General features: G+C 43.9%; 1 protein-coding gene across 1 annotated transcript; it reads left to right on the top strand.

The window, feature by feature from the left end:
• The first annotated feature begins 309 nt into the window (after positions 1–309).
• On the top strand, positions 310–1,769 carry LOC307025547 (zinc finger BED domain-containing protein 5-like). The gene is made up of 2 exons (XM_079660274.1): positions 310–850; positions 1,089–1,769. Exons 1-2 carry the CDS (start codon positions 677–679, stop codon positions 1,563–1,565), a joined length of 651 nt encoding a protein of 216 aa, XP_079516400.1. The 5' UTR covers positions 310–676; the 3' UTR covers positions 1,566–1,769.
• The last annotated feature ends 13,581 nt before the right edge of the window (positions 1,770–15,350 follow it).

Here is a 15,350-nt window from a genome sequence, read left to right as displayed (position 1 = left end):
ACCTGCTCCAGGAGGAAGGGTTCTGGGAGATGAGGCAGCGGAGCCCAGTCTCTAATTCCTGATTAAGACGTTCGGTCTGGCCATTGGACTCGGATGGTAGCCGGATGACAGGCTCACTGATGCCCCGATGAGGTTGCAGAACTCCCTCCAGAAGCGTGAGATGAACTGCGGACCCCGGTCTGAGACAATATCTTTGGGGAAACCATGGACACGGAACACATGAGTCATCATGATCTCTGCCGTCTCTTTGGCAGACAGCAGCTTGGGTAAGGCAATATAATGAACCATCTTAGAAAAGCGGTCGTTACCTTCTGACATCGGGAGTCACAAAAGTGACAAAATCCACGGAAATCTCAGACCAGGGCCGGTGTGTGTCTTGCACCGCCACAACCTTGTGGCCAAATCTAAAAGTCCACCTCTCCACGAGTCTCTCAATGTTGCAGTAAAGGCAATAAACAAAATAAAAGCCCACGCCCTGAATAACAGATTGTTCCGACAGCTGTGTCAGGAAAATGATGAGACCTTTGAGCGTCTTCTTCTCCACACTGATGTCCGCTGGCTCTCAAAAGGAAACTGCCTTGCTCGTTTTTGTGAGCTGTTTGACAGCATCGTGGAGTTCCTGGAGGAGGTGGATGCAGCTCTCGGGGAACAGGTGTCATCCAGCCGCTGCGACATCATGTACCTCGCAGACTTCTTTGGCAAAATGAATGAAGTCACGCTGAAGCTCCAAGGAAAAGGAGTTACTCTGATCCAGAGCAAGGCGGTCATCCACAGTCTCACCTCCAGGCTGGATCTATACCGGCAGAGCATAGGCAGGAGGCAGTTTGCTCATTTCCCGCTGTTGACCAAGGTGATCTAGCCTAGGCTACTAAATAATGATAATAATAAATAATACATGTAATAAATGTAGGCTACTCTATGCAACACTATATTTGTGTTCCTGGTTAGTATAAATAACTTATGTTCTGAATGTATTATGAGAATAAAGAAACATCAATTAGTAAACTAATTAGCAATAAAATAACCAGTTTAAAATCGGATGGTAACATTCTGCACCGATAACAATTTCCTGGTTATACTCATTGCAGGTGTCTGACGCTCTTACCGATGAGCGCCTCCTCATTTACAAAGACCACCTGAGGATGGTGAATGCCGACTTGAAGATCCGCTTCAGAGATCTTTTGGACCTCGATGTTCCCACCTGGGTGGTGCAGCCCTTTCAGGCGGACGTGGTGGAATGCGAGCCAGCAATACAGGAGCATCTCATCGACATCCAGAGTGACGATGAGGCCCAGGCTATTTTCCGCACCTCTGGCTGGGGCAACATGTGGGTCAAATACTCTCAGCATTACCCGGCTCTCTGGGAGAAAGCGAGGCTGCTTCTTCTGGCTTTCCCAACCACATACCTCGTGGAGCAGGGATTCAGCCAGGTCCTCCACATGCAGTCCAAGTACCACAATCGCTTGAACTTGACGGCCTCAGGTGCACTGCGACTGAAACTAAGTTCTCTGCAACCCGCAGTGAAGAAACTGGCGGAGAACCAACAAGCGCAGGGCTCACACTAACCTTCCCCCACCCCGCAATTTGGCGAAATGCAACACCTTTCCGACCTGTTAGTTCTGTAGGCCTAATGTACAGTTTTGTAGCCTACTGTTTGTTCTGCACTGGACATGTGTGAAATTGCTGCTGTTCCGTAGCAGTCTGTTTGTATTCTCTGCTCTTGTCTGAGTTTGTTTAACACTCATAAATATCATTTTTATTCACATTCACATGGCTTTTCTGCTCTCTGGTAAACTCATGATAATGATATTCCAACTGCCCAGTTAAATCAAATCTATTATTTGGCATTCAGTGACATGCTTTTTAAATGATATAACACAGACTATTAGTCAACATTAATATTCAGGGAAGAAAATAAGTCTACTTTTTTTGATGGGGGGCAGTAAGAGACCTGGATAATGGACAGGGGGGCGCTGGCCAGAAAAAGGTTGAGAACCCCTGCCTTAAAGGCAATGTGAGCGTCCATTCCCATTGGATAACGGAGAATTGTACACCCGGAAGTAAGTATTCCCCTCACTGTCGATTGATTTTACAATGATATCTGCACTACTCATCGACTAAAAAACACCAGATTATCCTTGTTAATTACACAACATTGATTGGTTTAAATTGTGTGCAATGCTTTTGTATTTTCCCCCTTCGATTCGGAGAAACAAATATTTTTTCGGAGTAAAGCATGGCAGAACACTACCCACAATCCCCAGCTATAGTTTAGGACTACACCTTGTGCTCTGTTTGACAAACCCATAGACAAACCCCGTTTTTTTCCACCATTCATTCCAATGGCTGGCGTCTATGTCACGTGATCTTCAAATTTCTCCCTGCAGAAGTAAAAAAACATGGCCAAACTTCGTGTTATTCTCGGTGGAAAATGCCTATTTTAAAGTTATTTTGGCCATTAAAATGCGTTTTGATGTCATTTGATGCGAGAAATATGAGTTGTTATTTCAGATTATTTGTGCAGTGGATGTACATGATCTTTATTTTGCTAGTTATTACGAAGATTACTTCAGGAAATTGCATCCATAGAACGTTTTCATTGTTACCAAGGTGGTTGCTAGGGACGCTGCTATCGATATTATTTCTGTTATGTTGTGTAACTGTTTAATGGTGTTATCTTTATTCCTACCCCCTTCCCCGTCAATGTAAAGTGTTGGTCCACAGCGCAAACGTATTAGTTTAACAAAATCTGCATCTAAAGATACGTTATTTTCCCCTGTGCAATTCCAGTCTCGCATCTCACATCACATCATCATTGACAAATAGACCGAAAACATTTAAAAAAATAAAAATAATACTTTATTCCGAGTGTGCTTGCTTTTCTCTTTGAAAGTCATCACATAACGGCATTTTAATACACGGTTCGGCTGCATTAAATATTACATAGCCGTAGTTCTCTATTTATAGAGCCCTGATGAGAAGACTTCGAGACAAACATGAGGAACTGCTGCCAACACTGAAAACGTGACGTGGATCATAAATATATCAGCAATTAAACAACATCTTACATTTCTTTTCACACAATACGTCTCCTTGCAGGATCAACACTAATTCGGCTGACTTTTATATTTGATCCAATTGGTAGATAGGCTGTATTTACACCATAAAGGTGCACAGCTGATAGAAAGGGACACCTGGTGGTTAAAGCATGTTATTGAATTTTATTATTTTTATTATTAGATATTAATAGGATCCCTATAAAGTAATCATTACTCGTTATTCTCTACTAATAGTTAATTAAAGACTGTATATAATGACTATTTTGCACATCCCTTTCAAGATTTCAAGATTTTCTAAGGTTTATTGACATATCATATTCACAAACGGTGTAGTTATGCAATGAATGAAAAACTTGGGTCGCAGGTTCCTCAATAGGGCATTACAAGACATCTATCAATATTTGTGCATACCTCCAGCAATGTTAACTATGTTGAAGCACTTATTTTAACTGATATTATACATATTTATACTCTTATATGATGTATATAGATATTTAATCTCCGGCCTTGTCAGGTATTGAACAATCCATAAATAAAGAACAGAGAATTATTAAATATAAAACGAAGAATTTGTGTGATTATTCTAAATTATTTACAAATAAACACCACTGCATATTTACAACTGTTACACATGCTGATGTAACGCAAATGTTTCCAACTTGGGATCAATAACGTATATCTTATCTTAAAATGATCGATGGCTACTGCAATATTTGCAAAATTTGCCTCTGAACCTTGACAAGTGCATGTTTTAGGCTTATCAATTAATGTAATGTAATGTAATGTTATCAATTAACAACAGGAGGGGTCACAAACATAAGACCAGCTGTTAAATAAAGCTCTTCTGACCTTAGCTGGCATGTGGGTATATATGCTGCCCATTATGGGCACAGGCAATTTTCACCCATTTATTAATTATATGTTTTAAATTTGAGTGTTTCCTATCCCCTAAACCTCCAGGGATGTACACAGTATACTGGCAGCTTCTTATTATGGGAAATACGAAAACGTCTTTTAAAACTACAACTCCCAGTAGAGATGTGCCATAGATAGAGAACATGTTGCGAAACACAATATCGATAGCAGCGTCCCTAGCAACAAGTAACAAGTAGTTAATAATAATAAAAGACATTAGGAAAAGGCATTTTAAACAGTCATTAAAAAGCAACACAATCTACCTGCATTGCAAACGTGTAATAACGTGCTTTAACCAGTAGGTGGTTTGGGTTAAAAAGCTGTGAAGTTTACAATGTTAACAAAATAAAATATACTGCTGTTTCTGGTTTAGTTTATGACGGATATATTTAGTTATTGTTTTGATATTTGTAACACAAAAGCGATGGAAAAAACCCACAGCAACACAGAAAAGATGGTCTTAACACGACCCAGCGGTCTAGTAGTTAATAAAAAACAATAATATCAAAACAAAATATTACTACTAACTTTATTGTGAAATTCAAACTGAACGGTAAAAGAATAGTTTCCGGTCTATTCTGAGCCCGATCTCTGTAGATAAATAAAAATAAAGAACTACAGATGTAGCACTTCATTTCAGACTCCAGCTTACAGCTTCCTGCCTACAACCTGCCTAACACCAGTATAGAGGAATGTTAAGCCCTCCCACTATTTTCCAAGAGGGCGTTGCCAGATTTTCTATTTCAGGTTTTAACCAGGAGATGGCGCTTCATTCACAAATACTACAGAAAGACAAGTTTCATGGACTTTCAGTTGTGTTTTGAAGAGCATTTGAACACATCAATATTTTAGATACTATACTAAAGTATATCTAATCTTTTAATTCAATAATATATAGTCTTTATATATTAAATAATCATAATAATAATGTAAATGTTTACATTACACTTCTTTATTTGTTATGCTCATACTTTTACCTTTACAATCGTTTGCTTTAATATGCAGTATATTTTTTGTATATTTTTGTGTTTGCTTCCTCCTGCTCCCTTTCGGACACATACTGTATGATTTATTATTATTATTAATATGAAGATATTATTAAGATAAGATAAGATGTTACTTTATTGATTGAACATTTTAGTTTAGAATGTGCTGTCCCACGGTAATTCAGAAGGCTCACAGGTCACATTCCGACCATTATTTAAAACAATAGGTGCTTTCACACCGTCTTCAGTTTGATTTGTATAGAGGGAGCTCTGTGGCTGAATGGCCAGCGATTAGCTGTGGCGCATTTATCATAGGTGATCAGAGCTAACTGCCTGCCGTCAGATTTCATTTAAAAAAAAGATCTGATTTTAAGACTATTTCTGCGCTCATAAAGAATGATAAGAATAAGAATAATGCGTATTGAACTGGTTTCAATAATTAGTGAGTTTATTTAACACTAGAACCACCAATCGGGTCAATTTGTGTGATGTGTGTTGTGTGTGTGCAATGTAACTTTTTTTCAATAAATATTAAAGTCTCCCAGTCCGTGACTTTTCCTGAAAGTGTGTTATGTAGCACCCTATGTTGTTAAAAATTGCATTCTAATAGCGGGATTTGACGGTTTTAGGTAGGCCTATACAAAAACCTCTGGCGGTTCTAGTGTTAAGGTAATTAGGTACAGTAGAAGCCCTTTTTTATCAGTAACGAATTTAGCAGTTGAACATAAAAGTCAACTAACTGAGGGTCACTTGCAATGACAGTGTTGTGTCTAACTGTAAGCTTGTCACTCAGAGTAACCTACAGTTAATTTAGCTGCTGGAGAAGAAAGATCAGGGGGGAGGGGGGGAGAGAGCTGTGGTTGATGGGCCATTAGTTGTGTAAATACACAGCTGAGAGCTGCCGTTTCATTCAGACTGTTTAAAAAACGGTAACAATGGACTATTTTTCAAGATCAAGATCCCTCCGCTACGCTTTGGGATCCTGATCTGCCGACGAGGCTCCATTAAAATATAAATATTTTTAGTGAATTACTGAGTTTAGGCACGTTAATAACGTTTTAATGAAGTTGAATACAGTATATGAATATTTGTCAGTGATTTCATGTTAACTGTGTGTGTGTGTGTGTGTGTGTGTGTGTGTGTGTGTGTGTGTGTGTGTGTGTGTGTGTGTGTGTGTGTGTGTGTGCGTGTGCGTGTGCGTGTGTGTGTGTGTGTGTAGAGGTGTGTGTGGTTAAAACACTTTCATGAAGTGAAGGAGGTTTTCCTTCTATAAAACAGCTGTGGGCAGCAGTGAGTGTCACGGACATGAATTCATAGATCAAGGCAGACTGGTGCACACTCTCCTGTCCTGCCAGGCGACACGCCCGTTCTAAGCCGTGTCCCTCACTCCTCACATCACAAGCTGCATCAAAGTGTATTATGTTGTTACATCGTTTCAGATGTTATGTTTCAGTTGTGCTTGATGCAAACTTGTCGAAATTCGCCGTTTTGAATCCAAAATAGGTAGTTTGTGTGATTCATGTAGATCTGCAATACAAATATTTTTGGGGTATGGGGGGATCTGGGACCCGGAGTAATCTGCGGCCGTGAGCTGTTATGTGCAATCATGTGTAGTGGCAATTTCTTATGTTAGTTTATATGGTAAAACCAAATGATTATATTATGCTTAGAAATTGTATTGGAGCAACTCGACCTGTTGTACCACAACGTAGCATCCCGCCAAGGTCGTACCTGGAGGATGCGGCCCTCCCTATGAGAGCATTGTAAGATAACAGTTTTCTAAAGAAAGTCTTATCTTTATTACTTCCTGCACAGCAACAGTCCTCTATAAAACACACACACACACATTATACCCTGTGTGCACTCCTGCAGACTACTCTATACTCTGTGAGACATGTACCTTTGAAGCGCTTCAAATAAAGAACCAACAAAAGACAACGCTGCCTGCTTTCACCAGTTTATTATTGATTACTCTCATTGTACATCTTTACAGTATTGACGAGTTTAAAATATCCACAACAAATTGATGTCAGAAGAGTGGGATCTCTGAAAGCTCCGTCGCGGACACCCAGGGACGCTGGTGGTTGGCCGCCGGGATCCTCGGATTCTCCTCTACCTCGACAGAAAGTGTTACGGGACGAGAGGACCAGCGCCTGAGTGAAACTGATTGACTTCACGAGATCCAACGAACTCAATTCCTCTAAAATATCTGATGAGATGTACAAATTCTAATTGTTTAAAAGTTAAAGTTAAATAACCTCCATGACATTTATTAAGTGGGTTGCTCAAAAGTAGGATATTTGGTATATCCGTAGGATATTTGGTATATCCGTCGTAAAAGGTTTTACGATCAGTTTTTGTGTGATTTGTACTGAGGAACAAATATCACATCACCGACGGGTGAAAAATAGTGTTTTGGTAACACGGGGTGTTTTGGTAACACTTAAAGACTTTCTCCATGGGGACAAAGCAAAGTAAGGGGGCAGAGCCTCCTGAGGGCCCAATTGTAGATGTCATGCGAGCAAAATATGGTGAAAGCAGTCTGTCTAAATTAAATATATGGACGGAAATGTTCGGATTTCCAAAGGGAGGATCTTTGAGTAAATTAAAAATCAAAGACCTAAAGGACAAATTACAAGAGTGTGAAGATGGAATGAGAAAGAAGAGTACAATTAAAGTAAAAGAGTTAGAAAAGATAGAAAGTCACAGAAAGTGGTTAAAATACTGGGAGGGTGAAGCAGAATGCCGTGAAAGGAGGCAGTTGGCCTCGGCAATAAAGAAAATAAAGGTGGATGATGAAAGTGAAGGAAAAAGGGAAAATAAATGTTGTCCGAAATCACACAATCCATTCCACCAGACATCCACTTCTCTGTATCCGTCTCTTACAGGTACGAGGGACCCTCTCCTCGACCACGGATTTCCGTTCCACCCTCAGGTCCATCCACCTCCCCTGGCGTATCGAGACCCAAACCATCTGGACGCCGGTGCTGTGGGTGGGGATCCAGCAGAGGCAGAAAAACGACAAACGCCGCGACCGAAAAGACAAGGCCCAACTGACCATGGTCCAAGCCGTTACAACCGCCTGGTCATACCAACCCCAAGGAGACGGCCGTGGCAGGGGGGGCCAAAGAGGCAGGGGAGGTGTCCGAGGCCGTGGAGGTTTCAGAGGAAAAGACAGAGGACGAGGAGGCAACTACAATGGCAATGATGGTGCTTGTTTCAACTGCGGTGAAATGGGTCACTTTATCGCTGAATGTCCGAAGAACACCCAAAAGAAAGACACCCAATCTGCTCAAAACAATGACAATTCTTCAAACTGACATCGTCCGCGGGAGGAGGTGGAGGAAGGGGACGGAATTCGGTCGAGTGAGACGGGACCTCTGCCTGCAGCATCAAAACAGGGAAGTGCCACACACACACACATCGTGCAAGCTATTGATACATTAGAAAAATTAGAAAACATGCCTGTGGTTAAAGAGGGTAAATATTTGAAATATGACACTGAAACAGCATTTAAGAAATTTCCCACACTAACTCTGGCTATCATGGGTGTTGATGTTACATTTTTGGTTGATTCTGGGGCTACACATTCTGTAGTAAAACTGGCAGATTTGCCAAATTGTAAATTTAGTGGTAGATTTATCCACTCAATAGGAGCTGCTGGTGTGACTGTAAAGGAGAAGTTTTCTGTACCAATTCAGTGTAGAGATAACGGTGATGCCAGCCATCCATTTCCCACATCAGTAAAACACAGTTTTCTTCTGTCATCTGTCTGCCCTATAAATTTATTGGGCAGAGATCTGATCCTCCGGTTTGGCATTGATCTCATTTCTACAAATGAGGGTCTAAAAGTCAGACGACCATCTCCTATGATGGTCCAAAAGCTCTCATTTGATGAATAATTGTTGTATGTGTATCAATGGCTGGCAACATTTCCTGATTCTCAGAAACTGTTGCGTTTGGCCCGTCAGCGTGTCTCCTCACTGGCTGTGTTTATGGAAGCTCCTCATTTGCATTGCACTGCTAGTGTTTCTGATGATAAATGCAAATACTATGATGAACAGTTTCTGTTGGAATGTGTGAATGATGAAATCATGCTTAAAACGATGTATTGGAGCTCGCTGCGCAGCGCTATTTCTGTCACACTCACACCCGCACAACACCAGCTGTATCAAATCCCAGGGGCGGTCCCACACATTTGACTAGCAAGGGGCCCCACTGATAAATGGAGGGATTTGGGTCCATTCGTTAAAGATTGGGAATCTATTACTGATTGGACAGCCACACACACCTCAGATCATGTACTGTATGTCACATGATGTGTTTAAGTACGATGTCAACTGTAATGTACACGCGCTGCGTACTCTGGGTCTGATTGGGGATTATTCTGTTAACCCTGTGCCAGGCCCAGGGGAGCCTGTGTTTTCAGGTTACTCTCATATTTCTGAGCTTCCTGCCGCGCTAAAAGATGTGCCTCCGACACTCTGGGCAGCTCACAAATATGATGTTGGTCTAATCCGTTCTGCCGAACGTATTGTTATCACCCCAAAGTCTACCTACCGCCCAAACCAACCCCAGTACCCATTAAAGCATGAAGCTGTTGATGGCATCCGGCAGGTTTTTACCTCTCTGCTTAAACAAGGGGTCATTGTTCCATGTAATGATTCTCCGGTAAGCACTCCAGTGTTTCCTGTTAAAAAGATCCGGGACAAACCTCCTGACGAATGGAGATTTGTGCAGGATTTACGAGCTGTAAATGAAGCCGTACATGCACGTGCGCCGCTCGTTCCAAATCCTTATCTCATTCTCTCTCAGGTTCCAGCCTCTGCAGCATTTTTCACTGTTGTAGACCTCTCAAATGCATTTTTCAGTGTCCCTGTACACAAAGACATTCAATTTTGGTTCGCATTTGAATATGAGGGCAAGCCATACACATTCACACGTTTGTGTCAAGGCTACTGCGAATCTTCCACTGTGTACAACCAAGCATTGTGTACAAGTTTGGCCTCTCTCCAAGTTTCCAAAGGCACCGCTCTCATACAATATGTTGATGACCTCATGATTTGCGCACCCACAGCAGAACAGTGTGAAGCTGATACCATCTCCTTGTTACAACACCTCGCAGCTGAGGGCCACAAGGCCAGTTTGTCTAAACTTCAGTATGTGCAAAAGACAGTTACATTTCTGGGTCACATCATTTCAGGAGAGGGAAAAACACTTTCAGATAAGCGTATTGCATCATTGGCTGCTGTGCCAAAACCTTTCACTAAGCGACAGATGATGTCATTTTTGGGTATGTGTTCATACTGCAGGTCATTCATTCCTAACTATTCTCCGCTCGAACAGCCACTCCGTACAATCACGCATGTCACCGGTTTGAAACCTGCGGATCGCCTTATATGGACGCCGGAAGCCGACGAAGCCTTCATTAACATGAAGCTGGCTCTCCAATCCCCGCCGACGCTAGGTCTGCCTGATCCTACCAAGCCTTTTAAACAGGCAGTAGATGAACACGATGGGTGTATGACCTCAGTTCTCCTTCAGGATCATGGGGGAAAGCAGAGGCCTGTTGCCTATTTCTCCTCCAAGCTACACCCTGTAGCTGCTGGCCTGCCTAAATGTCTCCGTGCAGTTGCTGCAGCTGAAAAAGCTCTCAACTCCTCACGTGACATTGTAGGTTGTGCACCTTTAACACTGTTGGTTCCACATGCTGTTTCTCTCATCCTCTGTGAACAGAGAACATCACACCTCTCTGCTGCACGTTATCTTAGGTATCACACATGCCTGTAAGACATGCCTAATGTTGAAGTCAAACGCTGTACCACTCTGAACCCAGCATCTCTTATGCCTCTCCCAGAAGACGGTGACGAACACGACTGTGTTGCCGGGCTTCTTATTGTATGTACTCCCAGACCTGACTTAAAAGATGTAACCCTGACCAACCCTGACCTCGTTTTGTATGTTGATGGGTCCACCTCTCGCGACCCTGTGGGCACTAATCGGGTGGGTTTCTCTGTTGTTTCAGATTCTGCTGTCCTCTGTTCCGGACTGCTCCCATGCCACCTCTCAGCACAAGCAGCAGAGCTCGTAGCACTCACTGAGGCCTGCACTTTTGCAAAAGGCAAATCTGTAAATATCTACACTGACTCACGTTATGCCTTCGGGGTAGTACACAACTTTGGGGCTATCTGGAAGTGTAGACGATTCCTGAAATCTGACGGTAAGCCAGTGCTTAACCATGTCCTAGTTGCAGGCTTATTGGACGCCATTCTGCTCCCGTCTGAGGTTGCAGTATGTAAATGTGCTGCACACACCAGCAACACCGACCCCGTTTCATTAGGAAATGCTGCTGCTGACTCAGCTGCAAAGGCAGCCACCCTGATTCCTCTCGCACCACACGCACACTCGTTTGTTAACATCCCTGTTTCCTCCATCACTGACAATATGTTTTCACTAACTGCCATGCAGCAGTTAGCTCCACCAACAGAAAAACCACAGTGGAAAACTGCTGGTGTTACCTTTGACCCCACCTCCAGCATCTGGGTTGGTCCAAATTCCAATTCATGTCTCCCGAGGCATTTTTTTTCACATTTTGCTAAATTGAGACATGGGTTGGATCATGTGTCAAAAGGGGGGATGTTAGAGGCTATCAATCAACATTGGTTCACAAGGGGATTCACAGTAACAACTCAAAAGCATTGTGAAGCATGCTTAATTTGCATTACGCAAAATTCTGGTAGACCGGTAAAGGTTACAGGAACAGGTGCACACCCACCCCCAACTAGACAATTTGAGCACCTAATGCTGGATTTCATCGAACTTAGTCCATCCGAGGGTAAGAAACACTGTCTTGTAATGGTTGACATGTGGTCCAAATGGGTTGAAGCATTTCTGGTAAACGCACAGACAGTGAGGATACCCGGCCCGGAGGAAGCCCTGTGTCCCCTTCTGGAGCCAGGCCCAGAAGGAGGACTCGTCGGCGAGCGTCTGGTGGCCGGGCTTGCCACGGAGCCCGGCCGGGCACAGCCCGAAAAGGCGACGTGGGCAACACCTCCGCTTCTCCGTCCCGCGGGCCCACCACCTACGGGAAACAGCGATGGGTCGGGTGCGCTGCCAGAAGGGTGGCAGTGAAGGCAGAGGGTCTCGACGGACCAGACCCGGGCGACAGAAGCTGGCTTTGGGGACGTGGAACGTCACCTCTCTGGGGGGGAAGGAGTCGGAGCTTGTGCGGGAGGTGGAGCGTTACCAGTTGGATCTGGTTGGGCTCACCTCTACGCACAGCGTCGGCTCTGGAACCTTACTTCTGGATAGGGGTTGGACTCTATTCTTCTCTGGAGTTGCTCAAGGTGTGAGGTGCCGGGCGGGTGTGGGGATACTCACAAGTCCCCGGTTGGGTGCTTCGTTGTTGGAGTCTACCCCAGTGGACGAGAGGGTTGCCTCCCTACGCCTGCGGGTTATGGGGGGGAAAACTCTGACTGTTGTGTGTGCTTATGCACCCAACAGCAGTTCAGAGTATACGGCCTTCTTGGAGACCCTGGAAAGAGTCCTGTATGGGGCTCCTGAAGGGGACTCTTTAATCTTGCTGGGAGACTTCAACGCACATGTGGGCAATGATGGAGACACTTGGAGGGGAGTGATTGGGAGGAACGGCCCCCCTGATCTGAACCGGAGTGGTGGTTTGTTACTGGACTTCTGTGCTAGTCATGGATTGGCCATAACAAACACCATGTTCGAACATAAGGATGCTCATAAGTGTACGTGGTACCAGAGCACCCTAGGCAGAAGGTCCATGATCGATTTTGTTATCGTATCATCGGACCTGAGGCCGTATGTTTTGGACACTCGGGTAAAGAGAGGGGCGGAGTTGTCAACTGATCACCATCTGGTGGTGAGTTGGGTCGAGTGGCGGGGGAAGCCTCTGGATAGACCTGGTAAGCCCAAACGTGTAGTTCGGGTGAACTGTGAACGTCTGGAGGAGGCCCAAGTTCAGGAGGCCTTCAACTCACACCTCCGGCGGAGCTTTTCGGGCATTCCTGTGGAGGTTCGGGACATTGAACCAGAGTGGTCGGTGTTCAAAGCCTCTATTGCCGAAGCCGCGGCGGGGAGCTGTGGTCTCAAGGTCCTAGGTGCCTCAAGGGGCGGTAACCCTCGAACCTCCTGGTGGACACCGGTGGTCAGGGAATGTTCCGGTATTTGGACAAAATTAACATGGGATCACTCCGGTCAATGTACGTACTTCGTCTCACTGGAATATTAATGGCCAGATTGAATACAACATCGACCCAAATTCTCCGGTCAATGACAGGAGAGTTTTGAAAGTGACAAAACACTGTTCCACACATTTAAAAACACTTAATCAATGTTTACCCAGGATCCATGCACCTTTCCTGGCTTGTAAAATGTGGTGATGCGCCCTGGAGGTAGCGGGCAGGCTCTGTGCGTGGTGCTGAACCCCAGCCTGTCTATGTGGAATACAAAAACAAACAAAGACAAACACCTTTAAGGTCACCAGGGTCGTGAGGTTCTGGTTCTGGCGGTGTGCATGGAGGGGTTTGACCTGGCTCCCCGACACAATGCACATAGTCTGGAGCAGCTGAGCAGCGGCTGGGCCGTGTTCCCCCTTCTGTCCATTTGCCTATCAGTTTGTTAACGAAGTGGACAGAGGCTGTTTTTCGCCCCTAAAAGTGACTTTTAATGGTGTTTTTTGTATTTAAATGATGGGTCTTATCGTTCTCCAGGGTCCCCGACACAATGCAACTAGTCTGGAGCTCGCGGGGGTCCCGCAAATGCTTTAATCACACTTTTGTCCATTTGCCTATCAGTTTGTTAACGAAGTGGACAGAGGCTGTTTTTCGCCCCTAAAAGTGACTTTTAATGGTGTTTTTTGTATTTAAATGATGGGTCTTATCATTTTCCAGGGTCCCCGACACAATGCAACTAGTCTGGAGCTCGCTGGGGTCCCGCAAATGCTTTAATCACACTTTTGTCCATTTGCCTATCAGTTTGTTAACGAAGTGGACAGAGGCTGTTTTTCGCCCCTAAAAGTGACTTTTAATGGTGTTTTTTGTATTTAAATGATGGGTCTTATCATTGCGGAGGGTCCCCGACACAATGCAACTAGTCTGGAGCTCGCTGGGGTCCCGCAAATGCTTTAATCACACTTTTGTCCATTTGCCTATCAGTTTGTTAACGAAGTGGACAGAGGCTGTTTTTCGCCCCTAAAAGTGACTTTTAATGGTGTTTTTTGGATTTAAATGATGGGTCTTATCATTTTCCAGGGTCCCCGACACAATGCAACTAGTCTGGAGCTCGCTGGGGTCCCGCAAATGCTTTAATCACACTTTTGTCCATTTGCCTATCAGTTTGTTAACGAAGTGGACAGAGGCTGTTTTTTGCCCTTAAAAGTGACTTTTAATGGTGTTTTTTGTATTTAAATGATGGGTCTTATCGTTCTCCAGGGTCCCCGACACAATGCAACTAGTCTGGAGCTCGCTGGGGTCCCGCAAATGCTTTAATCACACTTTTGTCCATTTGCCTATCAGTTTGTTAACGAAGTGGACAGAGGCTGTTTTTTGCCCTTAAAAGTGACTTTTAATGGTGTTTTTGGCATTTAAATGATGGGTCTTATCATTCTCCAGGGTCCCCGACACAATGCACATAGTCTGGAGCTCGCGGGGGTCCCGCAAATGCTTTAATCACACTTTTGTCCATTTGCCTATCAGTTTGTTAACGAAGTGGACAGAGGCTGTTTTTCGCCCCTAAAAGTGACTTTTAATGGTATTTTTTGTATTTAAATGATGGGTCTTATCATTGCGGAGGGTCCCCGACACAATGCAACTAGTCTGGAGCTCGCTGGGGTCCCGCAAATGCTTTAATCACACTTTTGTCCATTTGCCTATCAGTTTGTTAACGAAGTGGACATAGGCTGTTTTTTGCCCCTAAAAGTGACTTTTAATGGTGGGTTTTGCATTTAAATGATGGGTCTTATCATTCTCCAGGGTCCCGGACACAATGCACATGGTCTGGAGCTCGCTGGGGTCCCGCAAATGCTTTAATCAGGCGTTTTAACACTTTTCCCCACGAAAATGATTTTTAATCATTGTTTGGGGGCTATATAAATCAAATTCCGGTTAATGCCGAGCACAATCGTACCTTTTACTATTTTAATGTATTTGCATGATATATCTTTGGGCTATAAAAGCGACATATTTGGATGACTTTGTCAGTTTATGGAGCTTATCCCACAAATCCCGGATGATCCGGGCCAAATTTGGGAGCTCATAGGCAGCCTGCCATAGGCCCCCACCCGTGGAAAGAAAAAAAAATGAAAGAAAACGGTCAATTATATGTTAAAATAATCAAAAAATGAACTTTTAAAATTACATGGGAG

The sequence above is a fragment of the Notothenia rossii genome (genome assembly GCF_949606895.1).
Source record: "Notothenia rossii genome assembly, chromosome: 11".
Taxonomy (NCBI): domain Eukaryota; kingdom Metazoa; phylum Chordata; class Actinopteri; order Perciformes; family Nototheniidae; genus Notothenia; species Notothenia rossii.
The sequence above is the reverse complement of the archived record's forward strand: the minus strand, read 5'-3'. Positions and strand labels throughout refer to the sequence as shown.

Coding starts and splice junctions, on each gene's coding strand:
- LOC307025547 (XM_079660274.1), top strand. CDS start 677: ATGTACCTCGCAGACTTCTTTGGCAAAATGAATGAAGTCACGCTGAAG. Junction 851..1,088: donor ATTTCCCGCTGTTGACCAAG/GTGATCTAGCCT, acceptor TACTCATTGCAG/GTGTCTGACGCTCTTACCGA.